The sequence below is a fragment of the Equus caballus genome, chromosome 25, assembly GCF_041296265.1.
Source record: "Equus caballus isolate H_3958 breed thoroughbred chromosome 25, TB-T2T, whole genome shotgun sequence".
In the NCBI taxonomy this organism is placed as follows: domain Eukaryota; kingdom Metazoa; phylum Chordata; class Mammalia; order Perissodactyla; family Equidae; genus Equus; species Equus caballus.
The window spans coordinates 21,238,126-21,259,642 of NC_091708.1; the positions used below are offsets into that span (position 1 = coordinate 21,238,126).

Below are 21,517 nucleotides of genomic sequence, written 5' to 3' on the forward strand. Positions count from 1 at the left end.
CCATGTAACCTAACATATTTATAGGATCCAGGGCTTGGGGGAGGGCATTATTCTACCTACTACATATATACTGTAGTTTATACTGTTATTTATCTTTTTATTCTTAACACTATCATGGCTGAAACATCGTATACATGTATATATACTCAAGAAATGTATGGAGAATGTTTATTTATTAAATGTTTCCTTTCTTCCCTCTCCTTCTGCCCCCATATGCCTTTTTTTAGTGACAGGTCAGTCCTATGAGAATATGGTAACAGAAATCATGTCAATGGGCTATGAACGAGAGCAAGTAATTGCGGCCCTGAGAGCCAGTTTCAACAACCCTGACAGAGCAGTGGAGTATCTTTTAATGGTGAGAAGCGTATTTTACTTTCTTCATTCTGGTTGTTTAAGACCAAAATCTCAAGGGAACAAAGATTTTTAAAGAAATAGTAACAATTCATTGGAAAATAACATGCCAGATACTCTACATAATGCTTTTATATTTCTTAGTGTGTTAACATTTTGTGTAGATTCAGAGCAACCTCTTCTAAAAGATTTTGGTACGTGATTTTTAGTTAGAAAACAGCATGACTAAACAAGTTATAAAATTGGCTATCCGCTTGTGGTGCTTGTATCCCAGTTATGTCATCTTAAAAGTATGACAGCTGTGTGTTGGGGCGGCAGATTTTTAATCTAATCTAGTCCAGTGTTTTACTAGGTTTTTTGACCGTCACCATAAGCAAAAGTTTGAAGTTGGAAGCCCAAGCGAAATTTTATTTGCCTTGTACTGTGTAACTTTTTTTATAATTAGCTGCCAACTTTTAAAAATTGAGAGATTTCATTTAAAAATTCCGATATGTGGTTTATCTGGACAACATTAATATCAGATTTTTGCAAGGGTTTAGGAAAAGTTTAGATCATAGACTCTTTAATTTACTATGTTCCCATCCCTCTTCTGTTACCTGACATGGCATCATACATTTGATTTAATGTGTGTTGTGACTTGCCTGGTTCCCTTGGCATTTAAATTGTTAGCTTGTTTATAGTCATTAGCAGTCGAGGGAATTTTGGATAAGTTACCATTTTGTTACTAGCATAAAGGTTTTTGAGAAATAGGATGTTGTGGGCATGGACTGAAACCCTTGATATTTTATGACAGTGAATGTCTGTTCATTTTACAAATGTGGCACGGGTTAAAGTAATAGCCTAGAATTTCGGAGTAATATTGGATTAACTTTTTTTTCATCTTAACATTTTATTCTGTAATTGTCTTAGGTGTTTTGGGGTATTATCAAAGTCTGAATTACCTAAATATCATCTTAGGAATCCACGATCCTATCTCTGGGGAATATAGTCCACAGTTTAATCCATTCCCTTGTCTCCAGCTTGTGCATCTGTTAGAAACTCCTTTTCTCATAGTACTTTCGAGAGTCACAGTTCAGAGTGAATAACTGTGCTCTGCTTTCACCGGTTGTTTGCCTAGTCATTTGCATGTGAGATTCACAAAATCTTTTCTTAGCATATCATTTTATCTTGTGAATTCTCTTTTCCATCGCCCTCTTGAGAAAAGTCTTTAAATGCTGGCAGTTTGTTTATTTATCACTTTGTTTGGAATTGAGGAATCATTGGATTGATAACTGTCATGCATCTATTTGTGGTTATCCTTTCACCTCCCCCCACCCCCACAAAAAACCCATATTATATAAAAGTATTGCCTTTTCTCTTATAGAATGGCTTTAATTTATACCTGATCTGTAATTCTGCATAAGTTTAATAGTATCAGCTATTCTGATCTAATAGATTTGAAATTTTGAGATATATAAAAATGAATCACTATTTTCAAAGTTGCCACTGCTGTTTAGCATCAAATGTAATTGAATGGATGAGAGAAGTTCACGAAACAGTTTAAAGTGTTTTGATATATTTACTGGTTTGTTTCATAGACTGAAAAGGGCTACCTTTAACTCTTACTAGTTCTGTATAAGTGAGGGTGAATGGATGGAAAGGAGAAACACTGATCTAATGAAAAGCTGAATACCGTGTGTGAGAATTTGAGGTAGATCTGTAGCATCATTGACGATTAACTTTTTAGTTTAACCCGTTTGAGAATTTGCTGGAGGCTTTGGACCCTCAATCTGTATATAATTTGTGAGCATTTAACAGTGCCTCATCTAAGGGTTTGAGTTGGTGGACTCTCAAAAATATTGGTTTCCAGTTTGTGGAGTGACCTTTAATGCAGGCAACCACTACCCTACTATTCCTTACACTTCATTTTTCATATGTTTATGATTTTGGCTTCTGATTTATTGGGAAATGGAAGTATATACCATCTCTTATTCAAATGTAATATTTCCTTCTTGATTCTCCTCCTTCCAAATCTATGAGAATTTCGTAGAGACTTTTTTTAATAAGTTGTATATTAGAAGTCTTGTAAATCATTTGCATCAAAACAAGGTGTTAAAAAAGTCTTAGTGCAGTTCTAAGTTACAGTAACTTCAGAAGATAAAATACTACAAACTTAGAAAAAGCATCACCTAAATATATTTAATTATTGAAAGTTCTTTTATGCCTATTTAGTAGATTTTGAATAATGAATTTTAACTTTTTGTATGTGATACTTTCTGAATGACGCTTTCTCAGGACCATGGATCAGCAGAGGAGGTTCTCCTTGCTTGGCCACTGTCTTCACCTGCTCTAGCTATTTAAACTTAAAAGTAAAAGTAAATTAAAATTTTAGTTTCTTAGCAACATTAGCCACGTTTCAAGTTCTCAGTAGCTGTCTGTGGCTAATGGGTCGTTTATTGGACAGCGCAAATCTAGAACATTTGCATCATCGTGGGAAGTTCTGTTGGGAAGTGCTGCCTTACAGTAATCTGTGTTCTTCTACACCACACTCAGGCCATTTCTCATCTAATTTGGATACATACAGCTTTCAGATAAGTCTTGATCCTTTACTTTTAATTGAAGGAGACATCTGTTTGATGCCTTTGGAAATTAGACAAGGATATGAAGTAGATGAATACATCTTTTACTCTGTATAATGTTTAACTAATTTTGAATGACGGGATGTTTTAAAGCATGGAAATTGTGTTATAGGGAATCCCTGGAGATAGAGAGAGTCAGGCTGTGGTTGACCCCCCTCCAGCAGCTAGTACTGGGGCTCCTCAGTCTTCAGTGGCTGCAGCTGCAGCAACCACGACAGCGACGACTACAACAACAAGTTCTGGAGGTAAAGTGGAATCTTTTGGCTGGGGAAGAAGAGGCCTTGAACTTTTATTGTAAAATAATTTAATCTGAAATGCTTTTGAAATGAAGTTTATTCCCATAGCATTTGGATAACTCTTAAAACAAGTTCTCTGTTCATTAATGTTAGAGAAGGGCCCAAAAGAAATTCTGCCAATTGGATATAAATGCTACCCTTGCTTGTATTAAACATCATTGCTGCAGTTTTGGCCAAGGGCATATTCTCTTTAGCTTATTCTAAGGAAGAGATGCTTCCCGGTTTGCATTTAGTGTTACATTCTGAAGTAGTTCAGGATGGTTAGCCCACCTTGTCTCTTTCACTTTCTGTAAATGTCATAAAGTATGTATAATTTCAAAGCCTGTAGGATCTTAGTGGTTATGCAACCAAGGAAATAAAACCCTGGGAGTTTTAAAATCTTGTATCTAGAGGTGACATCCAAGTTTGAATTTAAGTCTCTTTACCAGCCAGTGCCCATACTTCCATTGCCTAAGGTTTGACTAGGGAGCAAAAACGACCCCGTGGTAGATCCAGGAGTTACTTAGTGTTCTCCTTCGTTCTTCTCTATATTGATAGAGTACTTCAAACTGCTAATTTTGAAGAGGCCATTGTTTGATACATTTCCTAGCTCTAATTCTGGAAGCCAGCTCTGGTTAACAAAAATCCATAAGCACTTTGTGTACAGTCTCCCAGGACAGGCTTTTCATTTCTTGAGATTCAGCATGGGAATGGAAAGAGGAGGCCCCAGCTTTAGTTAAGATTTAGGGTGCCGTGTCATTCAGCAACATACTAGGTAAAATTTCTTCATCTGTAAAACTGATGTTATACAAAGAAGGATAAATACCCGTGTTATGTGGTCATTTTAATTTGAATGATTTTCTTAAAATTTAGGAAATGACAACATACATGTAAAAAATTCTCATTATTCATTCGTAACCTCAAAAAGAATTCTTTTGTATGCAATTTCTGATTTTCAGTAGCATAACCGGACAAGTACCACCACCCTAAAAAGACCCAAATTCTATATCTCATACCTTATTTGGTATTATTAATATTTATTATTGTAAGATATCACGGACTAAACAGTTGTGAGAGTATTAGGACTGTGTTATCTTGCAGCTTATTTATCTCAAGCTTATAGGTTACAAATTTTTGAAATTTAATGATAAACAAAAGTCTTGTTTCTGCTTGTAATTCAGGTTGTGCTAATAAAACTCCTTCTGATCTACAAGCATGAACTCTTTTAAGTATTAAGTATCTTTCACTTATTTAGTTTAGAATTTCCTAGGAATTTAAGGTCGGATTTTCTTTGGGGTTTTTGTTTGTATTATAAAGTAAGTGAGTTTTCTTGTTTTTGTTAGTCCTTATATGTATTTTTCTCAGAAACTTGACCAACAGGAGCAACTTTTTTAGAAGCTTTTATTTTGATGGAGTACATGCAGAACACAAGTTCTTAGTATTTGATAATACTGAGTACCCAGGGAAATTGTAGGAAAACATTCCTTTAGTCTTCTGCACTCTCTACCTTTGCTACTAGGAATAATTTCTGCAGTATCAGACTTGCAAGTTGGTGCAGTTTGAAGGTTTTGTCACTATTTACTTCATTTTGTATACATCTAAGAACTCAAATCATATGTTTTACTTGCCGCTGTTTGCTATCTAAATTATGATTGAACCAGCTGTTTGTAAATTTAATTGCAACTTTTATTTAAAAATGTTTATGTGTGTTTTAGGACATCCCCTTGAATTTTTACGGAATCAGCCTCAATTTCAACAGATGAGACAAATTATTCAACAGAATCCTTCCCTGCTTCCAGCATTGCTACAACAGATAGGTCGGGAAAATCCTCAGTTACTTCAGGTGACTCTTGCATCAGTGTTAATTTCAAAAGTGGGTTTAGAGTGTGTCACATTTTGAAAAAGTCTGTGAGCACCTCCTTCCACTCCAGCAACTCTATAAGCTTTTCTTCTAAGCTATATTCAGCAGAATATGCTTTAGATAGATGTACTGAAAAAGAGTTGTGTGTGGAGGTTGGGCTAAGTTGGTCAAATAATAAGCTTGGGAAACACTTTATTAAAGAATCTGAGAGACTCTTTAGCACAGGAACTGTTTAACTTTTTAAGTCTTTTTTCCCACCTTATTACTAATGTAGCACTGCCTCTTAGACAACATACCCATGGGCTTAGTACTGGTCAGGTCATGAAATATTTGAGTTTTGTCCAGCACTGTAGTGCCTACTAGTGTGGAAGATAATTTTATATATATATATAAACCCATATATGTATAAAGGTTCTGCTGCTTCTTATAATGTCCAAGTAGTTTTTTAACATTGATTTTTTGAGAGGGAAACGATTATGAAAGAGAATTTTAATTCTCCACTGTTCACCTTGCTCAAAGGTACTGAAGTTTCTTTCATAATTTATAAGGAATCACATTCTGCTGAAGACTGTGTAATCCAGAATCATTCTAACATATTGCAGTTGCAAAGTTACAGGTTTTTCTCTATTTTTATTTAGAATTCTTATTTTCTGAAGCTAACTTTATATCAACGTATCTTTTTCTCTGTCTTTCACATCACCACAGCAAATTAGCCAACACCAGGAGCATTTTATACAGATGTTAAATGAACCGGTTCAAGAAGCTGGTGGTCAAGGAGGAGGGGGTGGAGGGGGCAGTGGAGGAATTGCAGAAGCTGGAAGTGGTCATATGAACTACATTCAAGTAACGCCTCAGGAAAAAGAAGCTATAGAAAGGGTGAGTTGAAGTAAAACTGAAAATTCATTTAGTTACACTAACCACATTTCAAATGCTCAGTAGTCACGTGGGGCTAGTGGCTACTGCATTGGATAGCACAGATGTAGAGTGTTTCCATCATGGGATATAGTTCTATTGGACAGAGCCAAATAAACCATTGCCCTGGGAATTGCAGTAAAGACAGTCTCTTCTCAGCCCTGCTCTCTCATCTTGACCTTTGTGAAGCCAAGAGGCTAGCAGTGAATACCAGTCTAGCCTGAAATAATTGTAAATATATTAAGAAACTAAAAATTTCATTTATGTTTTAAACTTCAGGAAGAAAAAAATGGTCTTAAAGTGTATGCTCAATACAAGATTATCCATTTTTAATTAATATTTTAAATTTTACATCACTGTCACTGAAATGTAAAATAGATATGTATATCAATTGTATAAAAAAATACAGTGAACATCAGAACCTGGTATCCTGAGTCTCTCTCTGTCCTTACCATGTTGACCAGTGCAGGTTGTGGCACTGCAGTAACTCAGTCATTTTCCTCTGAGCCCCATTGTTAACATTTGTAAATAGGGAATCAGTACTTGCCTTGTGTTAGCTCACGCAGTGTTTTGAGATGGAAAGCAGATATAGTACATTTTAATTTAATATTCAGAAAATCATCTGGACAGTAATATGTCCTTGTTTATGATATAAACATATGAAGTGTTTAAGATTTATAATTATATATTTCTTAAAAGATACTTTATATATCATGCTGATATTTTTCCCTTCATATAACAGAAGCAAGCAAATGACACGTGCCTCAGTTGTTCTATAGCACCTATTTTGAGGTTAGAGTTATCAGTTCTTGATTTCTATGTTGGATGATTTTTTTTCTTTTGTTGCTTGAGCTTTTGGTTTCATACTAAGAGAACGTTGCCTAATCCAAGGTCAAAGAGGTTATAGCTCTTATTACATTTAGGTCTGTGATCCATTTTGAGTTGCGTTTTGGTTGTGCTAAGGTGTAGGAGTCCAGCTTCATACCTTTGTATGTGGATATCCAGTTGCCCCACTACCACTTATTAAAAAGATGACTCTTCCCCATTATATTGTCTTGGCATCCTTGTTGAAAATCAATTCACCATAAAAGTGAGTGTTTATTTCTGGGCTCCCAGTGCTGTTCCATTGATCTGTATGTTTATGCTTATGCCAATACCTCACTGCCTTGACTACTGTGGCTTTGTAGTATTGAAATCGGAAAGTGTGAGTGCTTGGGTTTTGTTCTTTCTCAAGATAGTTTTGACGTTTCTGGATCCCTTGCATTTTCCTATCAATTTTAGGATCAGCTTATCCAATTTCTGCAAAAATAACTGGCTGGGATTTTGATAGACACTGTTTTTTCTGTAGATCAATTTGGAGAGTATTGCCATGTTAGCAGTGTTAAGTCCTACCAAGCCATGAACATGAGGTCTCTTTCCATTTATTAGGTTTTCTATAATTTCGTTCAGAAATGTTCTATAGTTTTCAATTTGTGCTTCTATTCTTAGGTTTATTCCTAAGTATTTTTATTCTTCTTGATGCTATTATAAATGGAATTGTTTTCTTGATTTCATTTTTGGATTGTTCTTTGCTAATTATATGGAAATTCAAGTTAATTTTGTGTAGTGATCTTATACCTTGCAACTTTCCTGAACTCATTTATTCATTTTGGTAATTTGCGTGTGTGTTCCTTAGGATTTTCTGTATGCAAGATAGCATTTGCAAGTAGACATAGTTTTACTTCTTCTTTTCCAATATGGATTCCCTTCTTTATTTTGGGCAAGGAGGGACCTAATTGCCCTGTCTTGTCTTTCACCATTAAGTCTAATGTTAGCTGTGGATTGTATTAGATTCCTTTCATCAGGTTGAAGAAATTCCCTTCTATTCCTGCTTTGTTGAGTGTTTTTACCACAAAAGGGTTTTGAATTTTGCCAAATGCCTTTTCTGTGTTTACTGAGATGATCAGGTATTTTTGTCTCCTTTTCTGTTAATATGCTTTATTATGTTGATTGATTTTTGTATGTTGAACCAACTAACATTCCTAGGATAAATCCCACTTGATCGTGCCGTATAATCTTATTTGTTGCTGCATTTGGTCTGCTAGTATTTCTGTTGGAGATTTCTGCATTTATATGCGTAAGGAATATTGGTCTGTAGATTTCTTGTAATGTCTTTGGTTTTGATATCAGAGTAATACTGGTCTTATAGAGTGAGTCAGGAAGTATTCCCTCTTCTATTGTTTGGAAGAGTTTATGAAGAATTGGTGTTCATTTTTCATTATGGGGTTGGTAGAATTCACTAGTGAAGTTATCTGGGCACAGCTTTTCTTTTGGGAAAGTTTTGTGATTACTAGTTCAATCTCTACTTGTTATAGGGCTATTCAGATTTTCTCTTTCTGCTCGTGTCAATTTTGGTGGTTTTTGTCTTGCTGGAAATTGGTGTCATGTGAGTTAATCTAATTTGTTGACATACGATCATTCATAGTATTCACTTAATAATTTTTATTTCTATAAAAAGTAGTAATGTTTCTGCTTTTATTCCTGCTTTTAGTAATTTGAATACTCAGACCCCTTTTTTCCCCCCTCATTTTAGCTAAAGATTTATCAATGTTGTTGGTCTAAAGAAAAAACAGACAACTGTTTTTGGGTTTTGTTGATTCTCTCTCTTGTTTTTCTAGTCTCTCTTTTATTTATTTTCTGTCTCATCTTTATTATTTCCCTCTTTTGCTTGCTTTGGATTTAGTCTCCTCTTCCTTTTTTTAGTTTCTTAAGATAGAAACTTAGATTATTGATTTAAGATCTTTCTCTTTTTTGTATATATATATTTTTGTGTGAGTTCATAATAGTTTTACATCATTGTGAAATTTCAGTTGTACGTTATTTCTTACCTGTCACCACATAAGTGCTCCCCTTCAACCACTCTGCCCATCCCCCTTCCACTGGTAACCACTGAAATGTTTTCTTTTGTCCATGTGTTTGTTTATATTTCACATATAAGGGAAATCATCTCGTGTTTGTAACTTTCTCAGTCTGGCTTATTTCGCTTAACATAATACCCTCCAGGTCCATCCATGTTGTTGCAAATGGGATGATTTTGTCTTTTTTTAATGGTTGATTAGTATTCCATTGTATATATATTCCACATCTTCTTTATCCAGTCCTCGGTCAGTGGACACTTGGGTTGCTTCCAGGTCTTGGCTATTGTGAATAGTGCTGCGATGAACATATGGGTGCATATGTTACTTTGGATTGTTGATTTCAAGTTGTTTGGATATATACCCAGTAGTGGGATGGCTGGGTCATATGGTAGTTCTATTTTTAGTTTTTTGAGGAATCTCCATAAGGTTTTCTATAGTGGCTGCGCCAGTGTGCATTCCCACCAGCAGTGTATGAGGGTTCCCTTCTCTCCACACCCTCTCCAACATTTGTTATTTTTAGTTTTAGTGATTATAGCCATTTTAACAGGTATAGGGTGGTATCTTGGTGTAGTTTTGATTTGCATTTCCCTGATGATTAGTGATGTTGAACATTTTTTCATGTGTTTATTTGCCATCTGTATATCTTCTTTGGAAAAAGGTCTGTTCATATCCTTTGCCCATTTTTTGATCAGGCTGTTTGTATTTTTGTTTTTCAGTTGTGTGAGTTCCCCATATATCATTAACCCCTTATTGGATATATGATTTGCATATATTTTCTCCCAGTTGGTGTGTTGTCTTTTTGTTTTGATCCTAGTTTCTTTTGCCTTGCAGAAGCTCTTTAGTCTGATGAAGTCCCACTTGTTTGTTTTTTCTTTTGTTTCCCTTGTCTGAGAAGACACGGTATTTGAAAAGATCCTTTTAAGTTCCATGTCAAAGAGTGTACTACCTATATTATCTTCCAGGAGTTTTATGGTTTCAGGACTTATCTTCAGGTCTTTGATGCATTTTGAGTTTATTTTTGTGTATGGCGTGAGATAATGGTCTACTTTCATTCTTTTGCAAGTGGTTGTCCAGATTTCCCAACACCGTTTATTGAAGAGACTATCTTTTCTCCATTGTATGTTCTTGGCACCTTCGTCAAAGATTATCTGTCCATAGATGTGCAGTTTTATTTCTGGGCTTTCAGTTCTGTTCCACTGATCTGTGTGTCTGTTTTTGCCAGTACCGTGCTGTTTTGATTACTGTGGCTTTGTAGTACATTTCGAAGTCAGGGATTGTGATGCCTCCGGCTTTGTTCTTTTTTCTCAGTATTGCTTTAGTAATTCAGGGTCTTCGGTTGCCCCATATGAATTTTGGGATTCTTTGTTCTATTTCCATGAAGAATGTTAGTGAGATTCTGATTGGGATTGCATTGAATCTGTAGATTGCTTTGGGTAGTATGGACATTTTAACTATGTTTATTCTTCCAGTCCATGTGCATGGAGTCTCTTTCCAGCTGTTTATGTCATCATCGATTTCTTTCAGTAATGTCTTATAGTTTTCATTGTGTAAGTCCTTCACCTCTTTGGTTAAATTTATTCCTAGATATTTATTCTTTCTGTTGCACTTGTAAATGGAATTGTATTCCTGAGTTCTCTTTCTGTAAGTTTGTTATTAGAGTATAGAAATGCCACTGACTTTTTGTAAGTTGACTTTGTACCCTGCAACTTTACTGTAGTTGTTAATTATCTCTGAAAGTTTTTCGATGACTTCTTTAGAGTTTTCTGTATATAATATCATGTCATCTGCAAACAGTGAGAGTTTCTCTTCTTCAGTGCCACTTTGGATTCCTTTTCTTTCTATCTCTTGCCTAATTGCTCTGGCCAAAAACTCCAGTACTATGTTGAATAAGAGTGGCGAGAGAGGGTATCCTTGTCTTGTTCCTGTTCTCAGAGGGATGGCGTTCAGTTTTTCCCCATTGAGTATGATGTTGGCAGTGGGTTTGTCATATATGGGCTTTATTGTGTTGAGGTAATTTCCTTCTATCCCCATTTTGTTGAGTTTTTTTTATCGTAAATGACTTGTTGGACCTTGTCAAATGCTTTCTCTGCATCTATTGAGATAATCATGTGGTTTTTATTCCTCGTTTTGTTAATATGGCATATCACATTGATTGATTTGCGGATGTTGAACAAGATATTTCTTAATACAGATATTTACATCTGTTAACTTCCCTCTAGTCACTGCTACAGCAGCATCCCATTAGTTTTAAGTGCACTGTGGTCTTGTTTTCATTCATCTCAAAGTAGTGTCTAATTTCCCTTGTGATTTCTTCTTTGATCCATTGGTTATTTAGGATTGTGTTAATTGCCACATATTTATGAATTTCCCAAGTTTTCTTCTACTGCTGATTTCTAAGTTCATTCCATTGTGGTCAGAGAGCATACTTCATATTATTTTAATCCTTTTAAATTTATTGAGGCTTGTTTTATGGCCTAACATGGTCTTTATGGAGAATGTTCCATGTGTACTTGAGAAACATGTGTAATGTGCTGCTGTGAAGTGTTCTGTAAATGTCTGTTAGGTCTAGTTGGTTTATAGTGTTGTTCACATCTTCTGTTTTCCTGTCAGTGTCTGCCTGGTTCTTGTATCCGTTAGTGAATATGGGGATATTGAGGTCTCCAAGTGTTATTGTGGAACAGTCTGTTTCTCCCTTTGATTCTTTCCATTTTTGTGTCATGTATTTTGGGAGTTCAGGTTTGTTGTTACATGTGTTTATAATGAAGTCTTCCTGATGTTTTATCATCGTAAAATGTCCTTTGTTTTTAGGAGCAATTTTTGTCTTAGTCTGTCTTGTCTGGTATTAATAAAGCCACTCCAGCTTTCTTGTTGTAACTGTTTGCGTGGTATATATCTCTTTTCATCCTTTCATTTTCAGTATGTTTGTGTCCTTGAACCTAAAGTGTGTGTGTCTTGTAGAAGCATATAGTTGCATCCTGCTCTTATCTGCCTTTTACTTGAGCTAGGCCACCTTTAATTTGGACAAGACCTAGGTAACAAAATCATTTTTGATTTTCTTCTTTCATGGGTGAATAGTTAATCATGCTGAATTGGGACTTTTGCCCAGTTTTTTAGGTCATTTCTTGATAGAGTCTAACGCAGGGTGATTGAAACAATTGAGGAGGAGGTTCATAAATCACATTTGGCTGACAAGTATATAGGATTTAATGAGTGAGGTAATTGACCTGAATGTTCTGAATGTCTGAAGTCTTTTAAAAGCAGCGATTATTGAGTCAGAAGTGATTTTTAGGAGACTAGGAAAATGAAATTGAGTGGCTGGTATCACCATTTAAAATACTATAAAAAGTAAGCAGCTAAGAATAGAACTCCGTATGTCTTGATCTCAAAATAGATCATGTAATATAACTAATAGTTGATCTCCTATTTTTCTTGACTGAAGTATTTCATAAGGCAAAAGAGAGTGAGAGTGATATTTGACCCTAACGAAAGACATGACTTTCTTTTTCTTTTTTTTAATGCTTTTTTAATGAGGAAGATTGGCCCCAAGCTAACATCTGTTGCCAATCTTCCTCTTTTTTTCCTTTCTCCCCAAAGCCCCAGTACATAGTTGTATATCCCAGTTGTAGGTCATTCTTCTATGTGGGATGCTGCCACAGCATGGCTTGATGAGCGGTGCCAGCTCTGTGCCCAGGATCCAAACCGGTGAACCCCAGGCCACCGAAGCAGAGCGCGTGAACTTAACCACTCAGCCATGGGGCCAGCCCCAGACATGACTTTCTTTACAAATAATTAGATGAGGTAGTAAGACTCATCTCTAGTTGCTGTCATCCCTCTCTTCGCTTGTATATACTAAAAGCCATTTGATTTACCAATCTGTAGGGTCATTTATTTTTAAACCACCACAGTTCACAACTAATTGTTTCTTTTAAATTTTTTTATTGTGGTCTAAATAGTTTATAACATTGTGAAGTTTCACTTGTACATTAATATTTGTCAAACACCATGTAAGCGTGCCCCCACACCCCCCCCCCGTAACCACTAAATTGTTCTCTTTGTCCATGAGTTTTTTTATATTCCACATATGAGTGAAATCATATGGTGTTTGTCTTTCTCTGTCTGGCTTATTTCGCTTAACATAATGCCCTCAAGGTCCACCCATGTGGCTGTGAATGGGACGATTTTGTCTTTTTTTTATGGCTGAGTTGTATCCCATTGTATATATATACACCACATCTTCTTTATCCAATTATCAGTTGACGAGTACTTGGGTTGCTTCCACATCTTGGCTGTTGTCAATAATGCTGCACTGAACATAGGGGTGCGTAAGTCTCTGTATTGTTGATTTCAACTTCTTTGGATAAATACTCAGTAGTGGAATAGCTGGGTCGTATGGTATTTCTATTTTTAGTTTTTCGAGAAATCTCCATACTGTTTTCCAAAGTGGCTGTACCTGTTTGTGTTACTTCCAACAATGGATGAGGGTTCCCTTTTTCTCCACAACCTCTCCAACATTTACTATTTTTTGTCTTGGTGATTATAGCCATTCTAACGGGCGTAAGATGATATCTAAGTGTAGTTTTGATTTGCATTTCCCTGATGATTACTGATATTGAGCCTCTTTTCACGTGTCTATTGGCCATCTGTATATCTTCTTTGGAAAAACGCCTGTTCATATCCTCTGACCACTTTTTGATCAGGTTATTTTTTTGTAGTTCAGGTGTGTGAGTTCTTTATATATTATGGAGATTAACCCCTTATCAGACATATGATTTGCAGATATTTTTTCCCAGTTGGTGGGTTATTTTTTTCATTTTGATCTTGGTTTCCTTTGCCTTCTAGTAGCTCTCTAGTCTGATGAAGTCCCACTTGTTTATTTTTTCTTTTGTTTCCCTTGTCTGAGTGGACATCATATTTGTAAAGATCCTTTTAAAGCTGATGTCAAAGAGTGTACTACCTTTATTTTCTTTCAGAATTTTTATGGTTTCAGGTCTTACCTTCAAGTCCTTGATCCATTTTAAGTCTGTTTTTGTGTGTGGAGAAAGATAATGATCTACTTTCATTCTTTTGCATGTAGCTGTCCAGTTTTCCCAGCACCATTTATTGAAGAGACTTTCTCCATTGTATGTTCTTGACCCCTTTGTCAAAGATTAGCTGTCTCCAGATGCGTAGTTTTGTTTTTAGGCTTTCAGTTCTGTTCCATTGATCTGTGTCCCTGTTTTTGTACCAGTACCATGCTGTTTTGATTACTATAGCTTTGTAATATGTTTTGAAGTCAGGGATTGTGATACCACCAGCTTTGTTCTTGTTTCTCAGGATTGCTTTGGCTATTCGGGGTCTTTTGTTGCCCCATGTGAATTTTAAGATTCTTTGCTCTATTTCTGTGAAGAATGTCATTGGGATTCTGATTGGGATCGCATTGAATCTGTAGATTGCTTTAGGTAGTATGGCCATTTTAACTATGTTTATTCTTCTGATCCATGTGCACAGAATCTCTTTCCATCTCTTTATGTCATTATCAGTTTCCTTCGGTAATGTCTTAGAGTTTTCCTTATATAGATCTTTCACCTCCTTGGTTAAATTTATTCCTGGATATTTTATTCTTTTTGTTGTGATTGTAAATGGAGTTGTATTCTTGAGTTCTTGTTCTGTTAGTTTGTTATTAGAGTATAGAAATGCCACTGATTTTTGTAAGTTGACTTTGTATCCTGCAACTTTGCTGTAGTTGTTGATTATTTCTAATCTTTTTCTGATGCATTCTTTACGGTTTTCTGTATATTAGAATCATGTCATCTGCAAAGAGTGAGAGTTTCACTTCTTCATTGCCTATTTGGATTCCTTTTATTTCTTTTTCTTGCCTAATTGCTCTGGCCAAAACTTCCAGTACTATGTTGAATAAGAGCAGTGAGAGTGGGCACCCTTGTCTTGTTCCTGTTCTCAGCGAGATGGCTTTCAGTTTGTCCCTGTTGAGTATGATGTTGGCAGTGGGTTTGTCATATGTGGCCTTTATTATGTTGAGGTATTTTCCTTCTATATCCATTTTATTGAGAGTTTTTATCATGAACGGATATTGGGTCTTGTCAAATGCTTTCTCTGCATCTATTGAGATGATCATGTGGTTTCTGTTCCTCCTTTTGTTAATACGGTGTATCACATTGACTGATTTGCGGATGTTGAACCATCCCTGTGTCCCTGGTATGAATCCCACTTGATCATGGTATATGATCTTTTTAATGTATTGCTGTATTTGGTTTGCCAATATTTTGTTGAGGATTTTTGCATTTATGTTTATCAGCAATATCGGCCTGTAGTTTTCCTTCTTTGTGTTGTCCTTGTCTGGTTTTGGAATCAGGGTGATGTTGGCCTCCTACAGTGTGTTAGGAGTATTTCCGTCTTCCTCAGTTTTTTTGGAATAGTTTGAGAAGCATAGGTAATAAATTGTCTTTGAATGTTTGGAAGAATTCCCCCAAGAAGCCATCTGGTCCTGGACTTTTATTATTGGAGAGGTTTTTGATTACTGTTTCAATCTCTTTACTTGGATTGGTCTATTCAGATTCTCTGTTTCTTCTTGATTGACTTTTGGGAGGTTGTGAGAGTCTAAGAATGTATCCATTTCTTCTAGATTCTCCAGTTTGTTGGCATGTATGTAGTTTTTCATAATATTCTATTTTAATCTTTTGTATTTCTGTGGTATCCATTGTAATTTCTCCTCTTTCATTTCTGATTTTATTTATTTGAGCCTTCCCTCTTTTTTTCTGACTGAGTCTGGCTAAGGGTTTGTCGGTTTTGTTTATCCTCTCAAAGAGCCAGCTCTTTGTTTCATTGATCCTTTTTTGTTTCAATTTCATTTATTTCTGCTCTGATTTTTATTATTTCCCTCCTTCTGCTGAGTTTGGGCTTTGTTTGTTGTTCTTTTTCTAATTCTGTTAGGTGTAGTTTAAGATTGTTTATTTGAGCTTTTTCTTGTTTGTTAACATGGGCCTGTATTGCTATAAATTTTCCTCTTAGGACTGCTTTTGCTGTATACCATAAGAGTTGGTATGGTGTATTTTTGTTCTTGTTTGTCTCCAAATATTTTTTTATTTCTCCCTTTACTTCTTCGATGACCCATTGGTTGTTCAGTGGCATGTTTAGTCTCCACATTTTTGTTCCTTTTCCACCTTTTTTCTTGTAGCTGATTGCTAGATTCGTGGCATTATAGTAAGTAGAAAAGTTACTAGATATGATTTCAATCTTCTTAAATGTATTAGCAACTAATTTTTAGTGTTAATGCCAATGAGTGTTAACAATGTATCTATTAGTCTGATAGTTTTAACTGGGAACAAAGACTTTTTTGTAGGTAGTTGTTAAAGGAAAAGTTCTGGGTTCCATCCAGCCCCTTGAGTTGGACAATGAATCCATATTCAGGTAGAGATGAATTCATGTAAAATTCTCGAGCTTTTTTGTGTCTTTTATATGTTTTCAAGTGATGATCTGTCAGTAGTGCTATACTGGAATCCATAATATGTTTTCTTTCTTTTCTTCCAGTTAAAGGCTTTAGGATTTCCTGAAGGACTTGTGATACAAGCATATTTTGCTTGTGAGAAGAATGAGAACTTGGCTGCCAATTTTCTTCTACAGCAAAACTTTGATGAAGATTGAAAGGGACTTTTTTTTAATCTCACACTTCACACCAGTGCATTACACTAACTTTGTTCACTGGATTGTCTGGGATGACTTGGGCTCATATCCACAATACTTGGTATAAGGTAGTAGATTGTTGGGGGTGGGGAGGGAGGGACGTAGGATACAGGGCAGGGATAAATACAGTGCATGTCTGCTTCAATTAGCAGATGCCGCAAATCCACACAGTGTGTAAAATACTATACAACCAAAAATCAGCTTTTGCAGGTCTTTATTTCTTCTATAAAACAGTAGGTAACTTTTCCTAGGTTTCACTCTTTATAGTGTACTAGATCCAGAAATTTAGTGTAATGCCCTGCTTTATATTTCTTTGACTTAACATTGGTTTCAGAAAGAATCTTTGCTACCTAGAATCTACAGGCTCTATTTCATGGCAACACTGGATAAATGGCTTTGTGAAATTGAAAAAAATTTTGGAGCAACTGTAAACAGAAATGCCAAATTATTGATGGTTTTTGTTGCTGCTTCAAATAAGTATAAAATTAATGTGTAAGGAAGCCCATTCTTTCATGTTAAATACTGGGGTGGGAGAGGGGTGCAGGGGAACCTTTTCTTAAAATGAAAATAATTACTGCTATTTTAAAATTTCTTGATCATCGAATGGTGAGACCCTTCTAACATGATTTGAGAAGCTGTACAAGTATAGGCAGAGTTATTTTCCTGTTTACATTTTTTTGGTTTGTTTTGGGGAAAATTGGTAGGTGTCTAATTCCTGTTTACTTCGTTGTTATATTGCAGTAAAAGTTTTAAAACCACCCTTGCATGTTTGCTTTTGATGTATCCCTTTGTGAGATTAGCACTTTGGGGCCAATGGAGAAACGCAGCATTCACGCTCCCTCCTCCCCTTCCCCCGGCAGAAACGTGTTCCTCAGCAAGTCGTCAGTTCAAACTGCTGCCTTTTTTTAAACCCACAGAATGCTGATTCAGTTCAAAATTAATGCAGATGTTTCAAAACTGGGTTTCTGATATTTGTAAATGTTTTTCCTTATTAGATAAGAATGTATGACCATCAAAGTCATTAGGATTATATTGCTTTCATAAAGAGAAGTGGACAGAACTATATAATCCAGCATCTTTTATTGCTTTTGAAAGACTGGCAGAATCTTTTGGAAGGGTTGGGAGATGCGGCTGGAAAAGTACTTTGGAAAATATACAATCAAGATCTCTCATGACATATTAAAAGAAAAATCTTAATAGCAGTGTTGGCTTTTGTTTGGATGTTTTCATCTCAGTTTTTCTTTGCAGTCTCCTTCGTTGACATTGTTATTTGATCATAAAGAGGGGGCAGATTTCTGCCTGTTCAGTTTTTCAAAGTTGTTTTCTGAATATGAACAAAAACTATTTCAAGAAGTAATACTGGTTTTTTTTTCCTATCCTCTGATACTGAATTAAAAAGATGAATTTGCACAGATTTCTTCCTGCATAATCTCTCAGAATAATCCTCAGCACAGTTTAGTGACAACTTTCAAGCTTTTACATCATGCACTCGTAACCTCTTTCTTATGAAAATAAATGAAACCATGATTTCTCCCCACAGTGTTTATCATGTGGTTTAATCTTCATGTGTTTATTCCATAAACACGGCAGGCCTTTGGACTTTGTATTACCTGTATATTTTATAATGGATCATGCACAGTGTCTCAGGAGAATAAAATGAGGATGTGTAAATAATGTTTCTCTTTCAAGGCAGAGCAATGAGTTGGGAAGAGGGGTGGCATTTCTGGTCAGATCATGGAATACTCTCATTTATTTTATGACATTTTATCTGCTACCTGACTGCCCAGAGCGTAGTGAAAAAGGAAAGTAACAAAAACAGTAGCCTCTTTTCTCTGGGAAGTGACAACAGGAATTGGTGGCATGGAGCTTTTGTCTTTGGACAACAAAACTACAAATAGTGGGATTAATAATTACTGGAAGACAGTTGAGGCCGAGTTTTGTCCATTCTTTACAGTACCTTGTTTATCTGCTTCAAGAATCAGCAAGACACTATGAAAGAAACAGGCTTTTTGTGACCTTCTGCTGTTATAATTTACAAACCGTTTTGGTAAATCTCTTAATGTAAGTGGCTATTATTTGACTTTGGAATTTCGCATTTGAGATATTCTATTTCTTGAAATATTTTTATTGTTTAGTGGCTGTATAGAAAATGTGAGGAAGCTTAAGTTTATATTTGTTAAATTCTTATTGCCATCCTCTAGTCAAATATGTCTTTACATTGTTTAAAAATGCTGAAATGTTCCACCATATAATTTTTTCCTGTATTAGATGGCTAGGATTCTAGAGAATTAATTATAAAATATTTTCAATACATCCAACATTGCATTTCTCATTTTTTTAAGTGATTTTGCCATATGGAATCTGAGATTGAAAGTTGACAACGCTTCTATCACCGATATTTGTTTTTTCAGTAATTGGTGAATGTAGCATATAGGAGGCCAGGCAGTAGGTCACTTTTATTGGTATGTTTGTTTTCTTAACCAAAGCATCAACACAGAGATGGGATACTTGATCAGGGTTCATGGGGGCTTTTAGAGATTTTAGTAAATTCCCATTATTCCTGTGCTTCTTGTCTTACAGCAGCCAGCCTAAGACTGCTAGGAAATAACCAAAAGTAAGCAAGCAGTTTCAGGGAGTAAGTACTTCCTGACCCAGTCTATACATTGGTGAGTTCCCCAGCCATGAGGCTCAGGTACAACATGTCCTCTCAGTTGACCTCCCATGTCTGCTTTGTTCTTTTAAACCAGGGGCTGGCAAAGTTTAGCCCCATGAGCCCAGGCTGGCTCACTGCCTGTTGTGTGGTCCATGAGCTAAGAATGGTCTTTACATTGTTAAATGGTTAAACAAAGAAGAATTTTATAATGTGAAAATGATTATTCAAATTTCATTGTCTGTAAATAGTTTGATTGAAACACAACTATACTTTTTCGTTTCCCTGTTGTCTCTAACTCCTTTTGTGCTACAGAGGTTTGCTGCTGACTAGTTGCGGCAGAGACCGTGGCCTGCAGAGCCTAAGTAATTACTGTCTGCCCCTTTATAGGAGAAGTTTGCCCCCCCTTGTTCTAAACTGCAACTAGCCCATCATCTGTTCAATTATGTGATGCTTTTTATTCCTTTTTTGGCATCTTGGCCTCTTCACTTCAGTTTGGTTTGCGTGTGACCATCACAGGCTCTTTCCAGAGGAGTGGTGTCACCCGCACATCTCCACTGTCATGGAAGGAACAGTGCGTGCATGATGTACTAGCCTAGCGTGTGTGGTATCCAGAGTACCACTTTGCAATGATTCTTTGCTGTTGCTGCACTATTCCTTGCTCTTATGGTAAGATAATGAAATTCAGCACAAAGCACACTGTCAAAAGCACCTGGCATAGTGATGAATCTACCAAAACAAAAAATTCAGATCCAGGACTGATCTGGGAATCCTTGGGCCCTGGGATCAGTCTTCAGCATCTTAACCACTGCTGGAAGAAGAGAGTGGGAGGAACACTGGAGGTAGGAGTATAGCAGTTGGACCTGTTTGGGTGGCTGACTAGTTTCCAAAACTGTGTGGGTAGTTTGTGGATAGGAGGATGGTAGTGGCGGTGACGAGGCAGGGGGCAAACGTTTGAATTCGCTAGGGAAAAGCCACAGCACTGCAGTAATGTTTGGGGAGGTACAGGACAGTGATAGTGACAAGTTGGTTGTAAAAGGCCTTCCCTGTCATGATGTGGTTAGATATCGAAAGCAGTGGTCCCTCAGGTAGGGTTTTCACTGTGGAGAGGAGGCTGGAAGGACCAAAGAAACATCAGTGGTGACAAGTTTGCCTCGTGATGCTGCAGATTCCAAAATGAATGGAGACGTGGTCTCTGCCGTTGAGCTTGAAGTAATAGAGACCGTTTGAAGAGTAATGGGTCCTTTAACAGGTAGAGCATAATTTGTCTTCCAAGAGCACAAATGAGAAAATCACAGACTTCTGCCTCATGTCTCACTCAAACTGAATTCTCCACCCTTTCCCACCTGGCTCGGAACGAATTATAGATAGTAATCCTCTCCAGCCCATGGGTGGTCTTCAGGACCCTGGCGAAGCTGGCCTCCTCACCCTAGCCCCAAGCAGCCTGTCTTTTCTCCCCAATGTTTTGTACAAGTGGTTTGCTGTGCTGAAGATGTTGGGAGGCTCTGTCCTACACTCGTGCTGGCGCTCTAGATGGGCTTCCTGCCTGTGGACAGCTTCCACACTTAGGCATGTGTCCACCACACCTGGGTACTGCCTGTTGCATTGCCACCTAGGGTTCAAAGGATGTTTGCTGTGGATCCTGGGTTTGGTTATGGACAGCTTCCATCTCTATAACAAGGCCAAAATTGTCTCAAAACTGCTCTTTTAAAGTGTACAGCTGTAAATTATAGAAGCCAATCTGGGTTTTCTTGCCTTGCAGTAGCAGATTTGAAGAACACTTGATAAATTATCTCAAAATGTATTGGTTAAAAATTGGATGAGAGTGGAGACCTGGTGGGGCTGTGCCTTAGAACAGCCTGGGGTTAGGGTTCTTAGATTTGAATGTTTTTGTGAACCTGAAGTGATTTTTGCAACTGTTTAGCATTTTAGTCTATTTGAGGTGGTTTGGTTTTTGGTTCTTTCACATTTCTTTTTGGTCCATTAGGCCTGCTTCTGCTTATCTGGCCACACTTTGACTAATTTTTATGTTGTCTCCTGTTCTAAGGAAATTATCTGAAGAAAAAAATATTTAATTTATTACTTTAATTGTGAAATATTTTTTTATCTTTTACTTTGGTGCTATAATTTTTCCACCGTGTTTGCATTTCTGCAAAGAGCATTAACAATGTTTTCATCCTTACACAGGTTCTAACTTGAGTTGCAAGAGCAGCACAAAGAGCTTCCATTTCTCCCCCTCCCCCAGCCCGTTTAAGTTTTGCGGTTGTCCCAGTTAT

General features: G+C 36.6%; 1 protein-coding gene across 1 annotated transcript in view; it reads left to right on the forward strand.

Annotated features, from left to right (window-relative positions):
- The window catches only part of RAD23B (RAD23 homolog B, nucleotide excision repair protein), a 48,665-nt gene extending 29,761 nt beyond the window's left edge, over window positions 1–18,904 (forward strand). Inside the window, exons 6-10 of the mRNA XM_023629842.2 lie at window positions 228–355; window positions 3,082–3,214; window positions 4,960–5,087; window positions 5,811–5,981; window positions 16,439–18,904. Coding sequence (XP_023485610.2) covers window positions 228–355; window positions 3,082–3,214; window positions 4,960–5,087; window positions 5,811–5,981; window positions 16,439–16,552 — 674 coding nt within the window. The 3' untranslated portion in view covers window positions 16,553–18,904. The remainder of the gene's footprint in view (window positions 1–227; window positions 356–3,081; window positions 3,215–4,959; window positions 5,088–5,810; window positions 5,982–16,438) is intronic.
- The last annotated feature ends 2,613 nt before the right edge of the window (window positions 18,905–21,517 follow it).